Below are 16,905 nucleotides of genomic sequence, written 5' to 3'. Positions count from 1 at the left end.
TGGGACTTGGGTACTGAAGCGTGGCCAACGGGGAGAGCTCTAGGGAGGGGACGATCTTTGAGGTCCATTGCAACGAGATCGATCGCTACCTCCGTGCTATGGACGAGCTCCACCGCTCAATGTCGGAGGTTAGTTTATCGAATCGTAGAGGAGACGGCGACAGGGCGTCAAGGTAAGCTCTACGGTCCATATCGTAATGGCGAGGCAAGAGGATGAGTTCCGCAACATACTCCTAAGTCACAAGAGTCCACTCGAAGCGGATTGGCTCACGATGGATTCGTCATCCTTAATCCAGTCGTCGATCTCCTCCTCTGACGCGACCACTCACGTCACGTTCGTTGACGATGATCCGACGCACAAGGGGCCAGATCTGAGCGCCAATGAAGCGAGAGCCGAGTGAAGCAAGAAGAGCAGTGATAACATCGGTTATCGGTCGGTCCCACGAGTGACATTTGTGAGATTGATCCCGTGCCGTCCGAGGCATGGAGCCGGCTGCGAGTAGTTGGAGGGAGGCGGCGATGACATGGCCACGTTGGCTAAGCTAATGGGGTCGAGTGTTGGATTCAGAGAACATAAATTTTGTAATTGGAGTTACAGCATGTTTTAACGCTCAAGAATGGAAGATTTTGTTAGGCTTACTAGAGACAAAAACACCTAATAGACACCAAGGCAGCAATGACATGGAATAAATGGCAATGCATGCAAAATTAATCTTCAGCCTAGTCGTTAGGTGGAACCATGTGCCGTGCATTTGCTGGCCTTGTTTAGCCATCTGCCTCTCCTTCTACCTTTTCATCTGAGAGTTTGACCAAAAAGACTCGATTACACGAGAACCAAAAAAAGAAATTTATAGGATGACTTGAGCCAGTAGAGTTTAGAAACCGGCTTGATCCTCGACAGATTATTCATTTGAAAACCGTGAATTCCTTCTTTAAATGATTGAATTTTGAGTTATTTATTTGGCCGTTCAATTCGTGCTATTTGAGATGTGGAGCAATTGAAATCTCATATGGTATGTCCATACTTGTTACCGATGAGTCTGAATCATTATTTTCCTCATTCGGTGAGGATTAGTCGAGATGGTGTGGCGCAGCAGATCGGATCAGATCGCGGAAGAGGAAAATGGACAGATCAACGATGGAAAAGAATAAGAGGAAAAGGTAAGGAAATGAAGGAAGCAAGGGGAAAATTGTAATAAAAAAAGGTAAAGAGGGTAGAAAAACAGCATCAATTGGAAAATTTGGGGGCAGAAATGAAAATTAAATATAGCTTCCCACAAATTAAACCCATTTTTTGGTATTTTGGTCAAATACAGATTAAACTATTTAAAAAACAAAGAAAAATTGACTCGAGAGGCCTTTGGTTGCCGGGTGGGTGGCTGATGCGAAACTCTCTCTTCTCTCTCTCTCTGCGAGTCTCGACCTCAATTTTAGTGAGTTCTTCTTCTTCTTCTTCTTCTTCTGTTGCTGCTGCTTCCGTCAGCTAAATTCTCAGTTTTTTTTTTTATTTTTTTGGGCTGAGCGTCATGTTGAATGCGTTAGTTTCAAGTCCGATTCCGCACATCTTCGAGGTGTCCCGTCAGAAAACGGCGCCGGTATCGGAGGGACGCCAAAAACCCTAGATCTTCCCGATTTGAGGTCCCCTAGGCTCGCGATTTAGTGTCAGGTGATCGCAATTTATCGGTCTTGAGGTGAAATTGCGCGTGTCGGGTTGGATCTCGAGGTTGTTGCGACGTTGGAGGCCCGGAAGCCGAGGTTTCTGATTGCTGGAAGCGTCATTTCGATCCGGATTCGACGATAACTCGGCGAGGTTAATTCTGATTGTTTTTTGGGGTGGGAGATTGATTGGGATCGCCGAGGTTTAGGGTTTTCCTTGTTTGGTTCGATGGCTAGCAATCCTCCATTTGAGGTGGAGGATCAGACCGACGAGGACTTCTTCGACAAATTGGTGGATGATGACGATGATTTTGGTCCTTCAGGATCGGCCTCTGCTTCTAGCTCCGATGCAGCGAGGAAATTTTCTAATTTGAGCATTGAAGATTCGGGTGGAGTGGCTGATCCGAAGCTGAAAAGAGAGGAGTCTGCTGATTTTGGAGTGGCGTCTCAGGTCGCACTGCCTGCAGGTGAGAAGAAGGCTCTTCTGCCTTCGAGCTCGTTTGATCTCAGTTCTACAGTTGATGCGGAACCGATTAAAGGTGCAGCGGTGGAGAGTCTGAATGATGGGAGTGGGCACGATGCAACGGGGAGCGGAGATCATATAGATGCCGCCTCAGGATCGCTGAGTGTGGCTGCAGGTGAGAGCAGCGCATTGGCGTCGGCCAATTCGTTTGAGTTTGACAGTCTGATCGAGTCGAATTATAATAGCACAGGGTCTCAAGATTTGGTTGATCCAGTGAAGGAAAAGGATAGTGGAGCTGGTGGGGGAATCAAGGAAGTGGGATGGAGCTCATTTCATGCAGAGGCTGTTGAGCATACGCAGGGTCATGGGTTTGGATCCTACTCCGATTTTTTCACTAGCTTGGACAATATTGGTGGGCAGTTCTCTGGTAATTTTCCGGAGGATTCAAACCATGAGTCAGTAATTGCAGCAGGTAGTGCCAAAAATCAGGCTGATGGATTGGAAAACTCTGCACATTATGCACAGTATCAGCAGGACCAAGGCTATGGGGCTGGCGATCACCAAACCGCTAATGTGCAGGATCTTAGTGGTAGTCAGCATTGGGAAAATTTATATCCGGGGTGGAAATATGACTCCACTACCGGACAGTGGTATCAAGTGGATGGTTATGACGCCAATATGAATCTCCAAGGGAACTCTGATAATAGTGCAGTTCAGGAATGGCCTGCTAGTTCTGATGGAACATCAGAGGTTTCTTATTTGCAACAAACTGCTCAGTCTGTCATGGGAACTGCTGCGGAGCCTGGGACAACTGAGAGTGTCTATAGTATGAATCAGGTTTCAGAGGGGAATAACGGCTATCCGGATCATATGGTATTTGATCCTCAGTACCCTGGTTGGTATTATGATATGATTGCCCAGGAATGGCGTACACTGGAGAGTTATACTTCTTCTTTACAAACATCAGGTCAATGTCATGGTTACCAGAATCAAGATGGATCGATTACCACTGATGTTATGAGTCAAGCTCATAACGGCATTCATGGTGACTACGGACAGGCTAACAATTATGGGTCACAAATTAATGTTGGTCAAAGCCAGGATGGTCATTGGAATGGCTCGTATAGTGAATACAGTCAACCGAGCAGGAATGATACTCGGCAAGTAGGAACAGTTGCAACAAGCAATGCAATTTCAAATTTCGGAGGAAAACAGCAATTCGACACTCTGTATGGCTCCGAAGTTGCTCCAAATAACCACATCAATCCACAGAATTCGTTTAATTCTTTTGGGGCGGTTGGATTGCATGGAAAATCAGGCTGGAATAATAGTGAGGTTCAGGGGGCTTTTGGACCACAGAGCTTTATCCCCAGTCAACCATTCAATCAGGCAAATGTTGAGCAGCATGATCAACTGCATTTCTCCAATGATTTTTATGCGAATCAGAAGCCAGCAAATTTTCCCCAGCAATCTTTTCAGGGTACTCATCAGTTTACTCCAGCGCCTAACCTAGGACTATCTTCGGCAGGGCGTCCTGCCCATGCGTTAGTTACTTTTGGATTTGGTGGAAAACTCATAGTAATTAAAGATGCGACATTTGCCAGTAATCCATCATATGGAGGCCAGGTTTGTCTTTAGGCTTCTCCTTCAGTTAATTTGGTTTAGGGAAGCTGAAAGGGATATTTTCCCTCTATTTTAATGGCTCTATACTCCTCTGGATTGTGTTTTGCTGTTGAAGTATATTCATATCAGAGATCCTTCAGATAGAGTTTGATATTTAACATTATGCTACTCTCGTTTGAAAAAAGCTCTTATTTCCCTTGTTTTGCTCTGAAGGATTCTTCTGGGAGCTCAATTGCTGTCCTCAACATAATTGAAGTATTCCAAAAGAAGAATGATGCTTCTGGCTATGGATTTGGTGCTTGCAACTATTTGCATGCTTTGTGCGAACAATCCTTTCCTGGTCCTCTAGTTGGTGGAAGTGTTGGAAGTAAAGAGTTGAACAAATGGATTGATGAAAGGATTACCAACTGTGAATCTCCAGATATGGATTATAAAAAAACAGAGGCTTTGAAGTTGCTTCTGTCTTTGCTGAAGATAGCCTGTCAGCATTATGGTAAACTTCGATCTCCTTTTGGCACCGAAACTGCCTTTAAGGTAAATTTGTTCAGACCTGCTAGTAACTTCAGTTCTAACTTATTTTTCGTTTTGGATGATTTTTATCATTTCTATGAAGTTTATGCACATCAGGCTTTACATATTTTGCCAAGAAATTGTTATGAAGAAGCATTTTCAAGTTTATGCTTCTTGCTCTGCTTTTGCTTCTCTTGATCAACTGCGGATTGGCAGCTTTTCTTCAAATTTGAGATCTTCAAAATTGGTAGTCTCACTTCCTCTAAAAGCAACTAAATCTCATGTGACACAGTAGGTATACTTTAAAGAAATACATTGTCTAGTGGTTTTATGTTCATACACATTCCATGCTTTGGTTCCTTTTTTCTTTAGAAAAATGGCATGTCTTCTGTTTTAAATTTTAGTCAGTTTTTCTACTGGAAAAATTCCCAAATATTGATATCCGCCATCTAGTCATGGTTTCATGTGATTAATTTGCTGAGAAGTCTGAGCGGGTGATGGGAATGCTCAATCAGAAGTTTGTGGCAAAGTTTGAGGATGTTATCACTCTTGTTCTTTTTCATAACTTTCCCTTTTCTACTTTGGGCCTTGCATTTTTAGTGTTATCATATGCTGGACGATTAAAATGGTACCTGGAAATTTTTTCGTCCTAACAGGAAGGCGATAGTCCTGAAACAGCAGTTGCCAAACTTTTTGCATCCGTTAAGAAAAATAATGGACCATTTGGGGGTTACAATTCTGAAAGCCGCTGCTTGCAGTTTTTACCTTCTTCTGAACAAATTCAGGTCTGCTAATCTCTCCAAACTTTTTCATTTTTTCCACCTTGAGCAGCAATCTCATGTTCTTTAAATGATCTTGGATGTTTTTGCTAGGCGACTGCCTCTGAGGTGCAGAATCTTCTGGTTTCTGGAAGAAAAAAAGAGGCTCTACAGTGCGCACAAGAAGGTCAGTTGTGGGGACCAGCCCTTATACTTGCCTCACAATTGGGGGATCAGGTGAGGTGGTCCTTTCATGTTATTTTTTTTCCCCTTTCTTCTAACGATGCACATCTCGGGCGGCTAATGCTTTGGCTCTATTTCTGGATCTTGGATTGGAATGGCTTCTTGCAGTTTTATGTAGATACTGTAAAGCAGATGGCACTCATACAGATGGTACCTGGATCACCGTTGCGGACGTTGTGCTTGCTTATTGCAGGTCAACCAGCTGAAGTCTTTTCAGCGGACGCCACCCCTGTTAGTGATCCTGTTACCACAATTATGTCTCAACGTCCTGCTCAGGTGTGTTTGGGTAGTTATCCTATCTTGTTGGTACTGAAACTTATTGTGCATGTGTTTTACCTTGTGTCTAGGGAATCTTCCTAGATTTTATTGTAGGAAATGCACAAAACTTATATGATTATAAAGAGTGAAAGCTCTTGGATTAGTTATGATGGAATTGATCTCATTGTGATATCTTCACAGTTGACAGTGTATCTCTGTTGGGAGAGATGGGCATCATATGTGTTGATATTTGCAATAAAAAAAGGAACCGACTCCATAATTATAACTATGATCTATACAAAGTTAACTAATATGTTGCTTTCTTCTGCAGCCTGGTACCAATGGTATGCTTGACGACTGGGAGGAAAATCTGGCTGTAATTGCTGCAAACAGAACCAAAGATGACGAACTTGTAATTATTCACCTTGGGGATTCACTATGGAAGGAAAGAAGTGAGGTATGCATGTCAGTATTTCTTATATTTCATGCATACAGGAATGGGAGATTTACAGTTGAGTTTTACACAAGAATCATTTCCATCGAGTCTTTACACAAGAACTATGGTTCAGATAATTGCAGCACATATATGCTATCTAGTGGCCGAAGCGAATTTTGAGTCATATTCAGACACTGCAAGACTGTGTCTTGTTGGAGCAGATCACTGGAAATGTCCACGAACTTACGCCAGTCCAGGGTCTATACAGGTATCACCATCTCATTTGGCTGTCATTTTTTATTGTAGTTTCATTTTTTATGCTGTGATTCATTCAGTGGACTGCATGCTCTTTAAATGAGTGTTCCGGAAATGATGTGTAATTTCTTGGATGTACAGGCTTACTGATGATCATTTGTGATGTTGCTGTGTAAACTTCTTATGACTAATAGATTGCCTCAGTCTCTATTCTCGTCTTCTTTTTTCTGATTACTTCATTATTCCATAGAGAGTGTGCGTGCACTCTTTGTTGGCCATATGCCTGCTATGCAGCTTATTTATTTATTCTCCCACCTTCTTGTTGTTTGCTTGTTCTGGGAGGTCGGTTGACTATTTAATCTTGTTAGATACACCTTAAAAAGATATGGTGCCATGTTGAGGTTTCTTGACTATTTAATCATCAGGGTACTAGAATCCCGTACATAGTTCTTCGTCCATAACTTGCTTGGGCTTTGATTTAGAGAACTACTGTTAATTTTGTTTCAGACAGGAGAGAAATGAGATATGTTGATTATTTCTAGAGTAATGAACTCCACTGTGTTTCTTGATGCGTTTGTGGTAGAATAGGAGGTGGATACATGAACAAGGTTTCCTTCTAATGCTTGTCTGTATCTGGTTCATATGAGGTAGGAAGTATAGGACACATATGCACGCATGCACAAACACAGTTGGCAGGCATGTAAACTGAGCAGTGAGAGAGTTCAAACAAAAGCAGTAGGTATGGTCAAGGTGAAGGCTTGTTTATACTTCAAGATCCTTTTTAGATCTTGCATTGCACTGCTCATCTTGAGTTTGTCCGTTGCCCTGTTGTTTACTCTTAGTGCCTGTTCAGAAAGTGTTGACTTTTGGCTGTTTAGAGGAGAGTTTTAGCAAATTTTCAAGGATGCTGATGCAGATGCAGCCATTGCTACATTTTCTGTGGCTCTGAACTTATTGGATATTGTATTTATAAGGTTGGAAGGCATTGGTTGATCCTATCTTAGTGACGATGATATTTAGATGGTGCAACAGATGTTGTGGGAGATGAGAATTTTTTAGGCTGCTACCCCTGTGATGCCTTTGATCAGAGTTGATCTGATGCACTTCTTAGAGGAGGCTAAGATCGATTTTGAATCATTAGTCATAACACATAGATTCCTATTATGTAACCATAGACACTTAGTCCAGCACCTCTGCTTTATCTCGTCACTGTGAGACAATTGTATTTAATGAGTGAAGCTTATTGATCCATGTTTTTTGGACAGAGGACAGAGTTGTATGAATATTCAAAAGTGCTAGGAAACTCTCAGTTTGTCCTGCTACCCTTCCAGCCATATAAGCTCATATATGCCTATATGTTGGCTGAAGTGGGAAAAGTTTCTGACTCACTAAAGTAAGTATCGGACCTTTTCCTGCTATTTTAACATTGTTCATCAGCATTTAGTCTTAATGTAGCATGGTGTTTTAGGTACTGCCATGCACTATCGAAATCTTTGAAAACTGGGCGAGCCCCTGAAGTAGAGATGTGGAAGCAAGCGGTTTTATCTCTTGAGGAGCGGATTAGAACTCATCAACAGGTGAGTTCTGTTAGTTTTAGACCGTACACCACATAGCTAATAAGCAGAATGAGGTCCCATTCAGTGACTGGTTAAATTATGAGTGAGTAATGGATATTTACCACGATCACCATTTTGACAGACAACCTGTTTGTAGGGTGGGTATTCAACAAACTTGGCTCCGGCAAAGTTAGTTGGTAAATTGCTCAACTTTTTTGACAATACTGCGCATCGGGTTGTTGGGGGGTTACCACCACCTGCACCATCAACGTCTCAGGCAAGTTTTCAAGGTATCGAACAATTCCAACAGCCAGTGGCTACTAAAGTTTCGAGTAGTCAATCAACAATGGCTATGTCATCTTTAATGGCATCTGCTTCAATGGAGTGGACGGCTGATAGCAACAAAATGACAATGCCTAACAGAAGTGTCTCAGAACCAGATTTTGGGAGGACCCCTAGACAGGTTTGGGTATTTGCAATTAAAGAAAAACTTTCTGGGGCGTTCTGCTTTTTGCTTGAAATCTTCTGTTAATCTTGAAGTTGCAATGTTACTGATTATGGTTTAAGTTCTGATCAGGTTGATTCATCACACGAAATAACCTCGGCTAATGCTCAGGGTAAGGCTTCAGCATCAGAGAGGACATCCCGCTTTGGTAGATTTGGTTTCGGCTCGCAGCTTTTACAGAAGACTGTGGGACTAGTGATGAGACCACGCTCGGATCGTCAGGTACCTTGGTTTAGCACTAATGTCTTATTCTAAATCTTTTGTATTAGCAATAGCTGCAACTGTTCTGACTGTTCTGTCGCCTGCCATTTAATTTGAAGGCTAAACTTGGCGAAAAGAATAAGTTTTACTATGATGAGAAGCTAAAGAGATGGGTAGAGGAAGGTGCTGAACCTCCTGCTGAGGAACCTGCCTTGGCTCCTCCTCCAACAACCGCAGCATTCCAGAATGGAGTGCCTGACTACAACCTGAAGTCAGCATTGAAGAGTGAAGGACTTGTCCCCAATGGAAGTCCAGACTTTAGAAGCTCAACACCTTCAGACCACACCTCAGGAATTCCACCCATCCCACCGAGCTCAAATCAGTTCTCAGCGCGAGGGCGTATGGGTGTTAGATCAAGGTAATTTCTTAGTTATATTTATATGATAACTCCACAGTGCTTGTTTTATCTTGAACCCACCATTTTTGTAAAGACTTAATGTTATCGCTGTTGTGAGAGGACACCATGTTGTTGGATGACTATCTTATTCTTAGATCAAGTGGGATTGATAATTCATCATTGTTTCTTTCACTTAAAATCATTCTACAGTGAATGCTGATGGTCAATTTATTTTCGGCCATTGGAATCAGATGGATTTCATTCATTTTAGTCCATTTTTTAAAGTACCAGGGAAAAAACCTTTTTGTGTTGATTTGACAGGTATGTTGACACCTTCAACCAAGGTGGTGGTAGCCCGGCGAACTTATTCCAGTCACCATCTGTGCCAGCTGTTAAACCTGCAGTGGCTGCTAATGCAAAGTTTTTCATTCCAACCCAAGTAGTATCATCAGGTGACCAGGCAATGGAGGCCATAGCTGAAAGCGCACAAGAGGAAACCTCAACTACTGAAGAACCGTCGACCTCTTCTGCATATGACTTATTCAAGACATCTGCACCTCCTTCGACATCCATGCAAAGGTTCCCAAGCATGGGTAACATCCCAAGCAAAGAGGCTACGTCAAATCAAAACGGTTCTTTCCAATCTCACTCGCGCCGAACAGCATCATGGAGTGGAAGCTTCAACGATGCATTGCATCCACCTAAGAATGCGGAGATAAAACCTCTAGGTGAGGCATTGGGCATGCCCCCTTCAGCTTATATGCCGAGCAACCCTACTTCAATGCCCATGCCGGTGAACGGTGGAGGTTTTGCGGACGACCTTCACGAAGTGGAACTTTGAGCAGAAACTTTCTTCAGTTGGAAGAACTCTGAGCAGAGAGTTGGAACATGTAAATATTCAAGTTTTGTTTCTGTGTGATCAATCTGAGTTCCATTGCCGCTTCATCTTATATAAATGATGAAAGGTCACACAAGCCAGCTCCTGTGTTATCTTGAATAGTTTTAGATGTTCGCAAGCACCGGATCTGGACCCACGTGTGCCGGCACTTTACGAAGTGGATCCTTACCAAGGTATGCTTCACAGTTAAAGGCTGATAAATTACCTTAATTATCAATTGATGTTAGCACGAGGGATGGATTTCTATATATACAAGAATAGAGAAGTCTGCAGGGGCGGCTTTGTATAGTTCATTTGTTCATTTATTTGGAAACAGATAGTCCCTGAAAGAAGAATATTCAGATGGTTCACAAGGAGAAAGGAGAGCCTTGCTGAATTGTAAAAGCGTAAGATGGCATGGTGGTTTCTTCTTTTGTAACTTTTTTTGTTTTTTGGGCCTATTCCGATGCTTTAGTGAAATATAGAGTCGATCTGTCATAGACGCTGCAATTTTTATCTGTTTTCTTTTCATTTTGAGAGAAGAGCAACACAGATCTTAAGTTTGTTTTGCTTTAGCCAATGTTAATCAGAATTTGTGATGCACCAAGCTCATTGCGCATCAGGTACTTTTTGATGCTCTTGTTTTTCTGGACTAAGAATTTCTTTTGTTCCGGTAGCTCGCTTCGCTGCTTTGCTGCTTTCAGAGGCGCTTAAGTTCCAAACAGGAAAGAACATCATTGATTAAGAATAATAATTGCCTGCTTAGTGATTAGAGAGGCCAATTTTCCGTCATTGATAAAACTTAACTGATGGAAGGCCCAACCAGAATATTAACGTCTTCACATGTGGTGCGTTACCCACACAAAACACATCAGTCGGATCTGCAATTTCAGCAAAGCTATAATCACCGAGCAGGTGACTAAGAATTACGATGGCGCAGCCTTTTATTTTCGGCCTAAATTAGGCGGAATGATAATAATGGCCAGACGCAGAAGATAACTCACGTTCCTGAGGGCACTTCCTTTACAGAAATCTATATCCTTATTAAGCCTAAGGCCAATTTGCAAGTGCAATGAACATGGTTGGCATCGGTAAGGTAGGCCACTTAAAGAATGACATATATACAGAAGCTTTCAGGTTTAAACTTCCAAAAGACTGCCTAGTTTACAAGCCAAAAAAGAGAAAAATGAGTCCAACTCGGCACCTACATGAGAAGAGTAATCCCTTTAGAACTCAGATGAACCAGGCGTCCGAGGAAAAGGTATCGCATCTCTTATGTTCTCTATGCCAGTGGCAAACTGCACAAGCCTCTCGAAGCCCAACCCAAATCCCGCATGAGGAACTGCCATACGAGGATGAAAAGCCGCAGGTTTTCAATCATGGTTGACTAAAATTGCCTGCTTTTGACATCGGAATATATGATTAAACAGAAACTCAACTCACCCGAACCATAGCGCCGCAAATCAAGATACCACCAGTAGCTGTCTTTATTAAGCTTCAAGTCATCTAGACGAGCTTCCAGATACTCGAGCCTTTCTTCTCTTTGGCTTCCTCCAATAAGCTCACCGACCTGCAAAAGAGTTGGAGCATTTGATAAGACTAAAAGAGGAAAAGCTAGACTAGACATGAAAGCTCGAAGACAACTTTATCCCCACCCATCTGTTAAGACGTATGGCTTGGAAACAATTTGGCTGTAAAATGAACTATTGTTGGCATTTCTCCATATATACTGTGGTAGTTGTATCGGTTTGTGCTGACTTTACCTCAACTTTGTGAATTGCATCACTACTTGGCTAAGACTTTAGTTATATGTGGACAGAAATGATCTAAATTTATTCAGGTGCTCTCTCAATGGGAAATGCTGATAGTCATCCAAGTTAACAGAACACATCCAAAAGTCACAGAAACTAGGAAACAAGAGATGTGCTAGAATTGCAGGAACACGAACAACCTATTGATCCTTGGGAAAAACAAGTCACTTTTCCCAAATATCCGTATCTAACAGAACTTTATAACTAGTGGTTCTATTTTAGGTAGAGAAATAAACTTATTTTCAGGGTCGTAATGGTGGGGAACCTAATGGCGAGACTCAGACCTGGGATTAAGGGCTAAGGCCAAGGAAAGGGTGGTTCTAAGCAACCGATGAACCCTTGGCCTTGGCTTTTTTTCTCTTTTTCTTTTTAACTAAATTTTCTGTGGGCCCAATACCTTAGTGACTTCATTTTTATTGCGTGGATTAATCAGCCATGCTCATCACCTCATGCTTGTTAAAACTGGGCCCCCAGTAGACTTTAAATCAGGAAGGGCATATGATAGAAGGAAAAAGGAAGTAGTCGAGTTTACCCGAGGAACCAACATATCCATAGCAGCAACTGTCCTTCCATCGTCATTTTGCCGCATATAAAATGCTTTGATATCCTAAATCATTAAGTATAGAGAAACTTCAGAGCATTAATCCTCATTTCATAGGCAAACACAATGCCCAGAAATTATGCAGAATGAAAGGCGATCTTTTTTCTTCAAACCAATCAAAAAAAAAAAAAAGGTGATTTTCTTTTTTTGGTGGGGTGGGAGAATGGGCGGGGGCGGGGGCAGGGGGAGGGGCAGGGTGATGCTTAAGCAGAAAGAATGCAGGGAGAATATGGCTCATGCCTTCGGGTAATCTCTGATGATTACTGGACATCCATGAAAGACCTGTTCCGTGATATAACGCTCATGCTCGCTTTGCAAATCGCATCCCCATTTCACCTATAAGACAGCGAAACCATTCTATAACAAGAAAAGATCATTCTGCATAGTGTTTTAGTTTAAAATTTTTTAAAACAAAATGGATTTCCATGATGCTAAGCTTTTCTACCTAGGGAAGATACTTTTAGGAACTCTTTAGATGCAGTCAAGCTAAAAAATGGAAATATATGCTCTGACTTAGCATAAGAAAAAGAATTACCGGGAATTCAAACTTCTTCCTGGATTTGACAAGTAATTCAACAGCATCAGTATAAGTCAATTGCACAAAGTCTTTATTAACAACATCCTGCAAAGCAAAGAAACAATCACCTGCACATCAGACCATACATCTGTAGTCCAAAAGACTTCACCATCAAAGGCATCAAATCTACATGACAAATGAAAATGTCTTCATCAATAATGACTCATACCGTCAGTCGGTCGATTATTCCTTTCTCAATCCAGGTATTAAAGAATTCCATATCTTCCTTGCAATTTTCGAGTACATGCCTCACCTTCAACAGATAAAAGCATTCGTTAGAGGTATATCCAGAAACAAAATCTTCATATATAAGAGCTCCCACTAGGAAAGGCAAGTGAAAAGGTAACATACTACATACTGGAGATAGGCAGCTGCACAGGCCATGTCATCATCCAGATCAGCGAAGGCCAGTTCAGGTTCAATCATCTCCAGGATGGACACAAATTTCAAAGCTCTTAATAAAGATGATTTTAAAGAGTTGTTTTCAATAATAAATGGAAAGTGAAAACAGACACTTCTCACCCAAAATTCAGCCAAATGCCTCGCCGTGTTAGAATTTTCAGCTCGAAAAGTAGGTCCAAATGTATACACCTACAAATACAATGAACGCGTGCTGTTAATTCCGCAAATCTAATGCTGAAAAGGAGCAGAGGATAACAATATACATCGGAGAGAGCAGTAGCATATGTTTCAGCATTGAGTTGGCCAGAGACGGTCAAGAATGCTGGCTTCCCGAAAAAATCCTGACATGTTGGACGAGGAACTTAAAAGAAAGAATCATGCTAAAAAGGAAAGCACTAAGCAAATACAAAGAGAACAAACACGCATGTCACAGATTAGAGCATGGATTAGCCCTTTCAAAATGTTATCTCCAAATACCAAGTCAACTCACTTGTGACCAATCTATTAAACCATTTTCAGTCTTTGGAATGGCATCTATGGGAGTAGCAGTGGTTTCTCCTGAACTTGGAATCTGTGGAAGAAATAGACAATAACATTATAAATTGCAGAACATATTTTTGTAATATGCGAAATAGTAAAGAAGGATAAATACCAAAGTAGTGACACAAAACTGTTCTCCTGCTCCTTCACAGTCAGAAGCTGTGATAATGGGACTTGACACCCAAACAAATCCGTTTTCTTGAAAAAATTTATGTGTAGCATAGGCCAAAGCATTCCTGACTCTTGCAACCTAGATTTGGATAGAGTTAAAGAAGACAATAGATGCTTGAAAATATTTGCCACATCAGAAATTCCTGTTAAATGATGCATGTACAAGCATGAAAATGAATAATAGCAAGATATCACTAAATCAACGCCATCACAAGCTTGATTGAAACAAGATATTCAACAAAAGGAGCAGACAAGAAAAATAAATTCTTGATTCTTGCAAAAGTGAAACGTCAACATTTAAGAAATAAAGAAATAAGTTCATAGCAAGTCAATGTAAACTAGCACGTCCGATGTCAAGTATCTATTTGAAAAACGAACTTAATCACAATACCGAAATTTCTATAGTTGACATCATCAATGGAGTTGAACATTCTCATCATAAACTGGAAATCAAAGGAACGACATCAACATAATCCTCAACGTGTGGCCAAAACAAGCAAATCCCATTCTGCTTGAATAATTTTCTCCAAATTTTTTGGATGAGATCTCACAAAAAGTATAACCACCTGTCTTTGTTTTAATGATACTGTATGGCACAAGAAACTAATTTATAACAAGAAGTCAAATGAAAAGTAGTAGCAATAACATTTTTGAAGTGCTTTTTAACACTGCTTTTGTTTTGACCAAAAAAAAACACTGCTTTTGTGTTAAAAAAGCTGCACAAATTCCAACAGAACATCTACCAAACTTTAAAAACCTGGAGCTCTTAACTTTAAAGTTCCCTCCCAGTTCAATAATGCTAAAATATCGAAAGTACCAATAGAAGTTTACAAAAATGGCACTAAATCAACCATTGCTACAAATTCAAACAGTCAAAATACCACGGAGAATGGTGCTTTCAGCCCACTCAGTTCTGAAGTAATATTTTAAAAGTCAAGGCTGAATAGAAAAGCAGTAGAAAGAGATCCAAAATAACCCGTCTTATAAACCTTCTGCTAATTGCCAAGAGGAACTCACGGAGTAGATAACGCCACCCATGAAAACAAGTGAACCGAAGAGGGAATACGTATGACAGGAGGACATTACAGCATCTCCCAATCTTCTATATGCCATTACATTGAGCAGTAAAGCAATTGTGCATTATCAATCACAAGAAGCAGATTCTTACTGCACCAAATGTGTTTGTTCTGGGTCGAAGATGAGCCTTTGTTCTTAGAAACTCCCTGCTGACCCTTTTCTTTTGAATGGGATAGGAAGGATCGCTCTTGCCGACCTGTCAAGAAAACTATGAGCACAACATCATTGCTGATTTAGCTAAAAATTGAGCATAAGTGATGAAATTGGATCACTTTACATAATAGCAAATTCAAGAATTCTGATAGCTCCATACCAACATAATTTTCTTGACCTTCAATTCCACCTTCTGCTTTGAGCCTTGGCTGGCGACAAGGATCCCTTGTATCCATATTGATGCACCGGTTGACACCAAGCCAGATTCTACCTATGATTTTGCCCCAGAAATTGACAACACACACCTCTGAGATGCCTTTAAAGTAGCGCATTTATTGCCCTAGTCTCAGGGAAACCTTTTCCTTTAGAAAAAATATGCAGCATAATCATGAAAGTAACTGCATGATAAAATGTAGCATGAGAGTTCCCCAATCTCATGAAAGCTAGCTCAATGTATGTAACCCAAAAATTTTATTGCTTGTGGGGTTACCTGATCATAACCTTCAGCATCTGAATCCATGACACATTGCATATTCGAGAGGCAGGAACCATCGTTAACCTAAATCGGAAATGGAAGAGAAAATCAATACACCATCAAAATGCTCCATTACACTGAACAATTGACCTATACGGAACATTTGAGGCACGAAATGATCCAAGCATTATGATGGTACTACACTTTAGCTTAAAAAATGAATCTTTTAATAGAATCCGAGACACTAAACTCCTTTTGTTTCCTTCAGAAGTGATCCTGCAAATGCTGTGCTTTACGAGCTTAGCTACAAGGAAAAATAATAACTAAAGCTTCAACTCATCAATGATAGATTACTCCATGGAACTCAAACATTTCCATTACCCACAAAATAAACAAGCAATGAAACGAGCCAAAAGTTCACCGACGGAATCATTCATTACCTCGATGAATGTGACGCTACTCTGAGCACGAAGGGTCCGAACCCAGCCCACGACCGTCAGCGTCTGCCCGACTAGGCCCAACCCTTCGTCGGGGCTGCCCTTAATCTCCGAAATCTTCAACCTTTTCGTGAACTCGCCGACTCTACCGCCGAACTCACCCCTCGGAGGATCCCCGAGCTCCGACTTCTTGGTCTCAATGGCCTCGCCAGACCGGAGAGCGGCGGTGATCGCGGTGCAGAAGCATCTCCGGCGAGGGGCGGCGGAGGGATGGAAGGGACGGCGCGGGGCGGCGGAGGGAGGGAAAGGTCGGGACTTTGAGAAGGAATTGGAGCAGAGAGAGAGGAGGCGGAGGGTGGAATAGGGTTTTAGGCGGAGAGGAGTGGAAGGGGATAAGGGAAACGCCATTGGCCAGAGAGGAGACCTCGGAGCTCGGCTTCTTGTCTGTCTGCCCGTGTGTTGGAATTCTGACCACAGAGGAGTAAGGCTCGACTGAGCCTAATGAAGGATGAAGTTTACGTCGAGAGCGTGCGGGAGAAGAACCAAATTAGGAGTGTAGTTTCAGACAACCCCCAGCCAAACCCTCCCCCCCCCCTCTTTCTTCCCATGGATTAATTTCGACGTCCATAAGTTTCTGTCAAAAGAGCAGATTTACACGAAATTAGCAGAAGATGCATAAAGGTACGATACGTCATTTATCGAGTTATAAAAAGAAAAAGGAAAAGAGATTTGCTTTTGTATGTGCAGCCTTCATGTGAGGAGTGAAATGATGCACTCCTTGCTCAATTCTTACGTTCTTGTACAGCAATTTGTCCATTTATATGAGCGCTCGGACGAGTTATGGAGTACGTTAAAAAGACTCTTTTTTTTCGTTTTACTTCATCACGGGATAGTGTTTTGGATTCATTTCTGATATTTTGTTGA

At 41.6% G+C, this 16,905-nt stretch overlaps 2 protein-coding genes across 3 annotated transcripts; one reads left to right on the top strand and one right to left on the bottom strand.

Annotated features, from left to right (window-relative positions):
• The first annotated feature begins 1,333 nt into the window (after positions 1-1,333).
• On the top strand, positions 1,334-10,371 carry LOC115737056 (protein transport protein SEC16B homolog). Of its 2 annotated transcripts, none has more exons than XM_030669009.2 (13): positions 1,334-3,744; positions 3,955-4,275; positions 4,908-5,036; positions 5,124-5,246; positions 5,361-5,528; positions 5,842-5,967; positions 6,080-6,214; positions 7,467-7,594; positions 7,670-7,778; positions 7,915-8,220; positions 8,374-8,484; positions 8,583-8,881; positions 9,182-10,371. In XM_030669009.2, exons 1-13 carry the CDS (start codon positions 1,885-1,887, stop codon positions 9,699-9,701), a joined length of 4,335 nt encoding a protein of 1,444 aa, XP_030524869.1. In that variant the 5' UTR covers positions 1,334-1,884; the 3' UTR covers positions 9,702-10,371. The 2 variants fall into 2 exon arrangements, with proteins under 2 accessions (XP_030524869.1, XP_030524868.1); XM_030669008.2 differs by having other exon boundaries at positions 8,335-8,484.
• A 342-nt stretch (positions 10,372-10,713) lies between these two features.
• LOC115737057 (asparagine--tRNA ligase, chloroplastic/mitochondrial) lies at positions 10,714-16,532 on the bottom strand. Its single transcript, XM_030669011.2, has 15 exons — positions 15,985-16,532; positions 15,560-15,628; positions 15,230-15,340; positions 15,008-15,112; positions 13,781-13,918; positions 13,619-13,699; positions 13,392-13,469; positions 13,249-13,317; positions 13,078-13,152; positions 12,896-12,979; positions 12,685-12,771; positions 12,390-12,485; positions 12,081-12,155; positions 11,181-11,307; positions 10,714-11,079 (listed from the first exon to the last, which is right to left on the bottom strand). The coding sequence occupies exons 1-15, from the start codon at positions 16,387-16,389 to the stop codon at positions 10,964-10,966; spliced, it is 1,716 nt and encodes a 571-aa protein (XP_030524871.1). The 5' UTR covers positions 16,390-16,532; the 3' UTR covers positions 10,714-10,963.
• Positions 16,533-16,905: the final 373 nt, after the last annotated feature.

The sequence above is a fragment of the Rhodamnia argentea genome, chromosome 9 (genome assembly GCF_020921035.1).
Source record: "Rhodamnia argentea isolate NSW1041297 chromosome 9, ASM2092103v1, whole genome shotgun sequence".
Lineage (NCBI taxonomy): Eukaryota > Viridiplantae > Streptophyta > Magnoliopsida > Myrtales > Myrtaceae > Rhodamnia > Rhodamnia argentea.
This window is presented reverse-complemented; position numbering and strand designations above follow the sequence as displayed.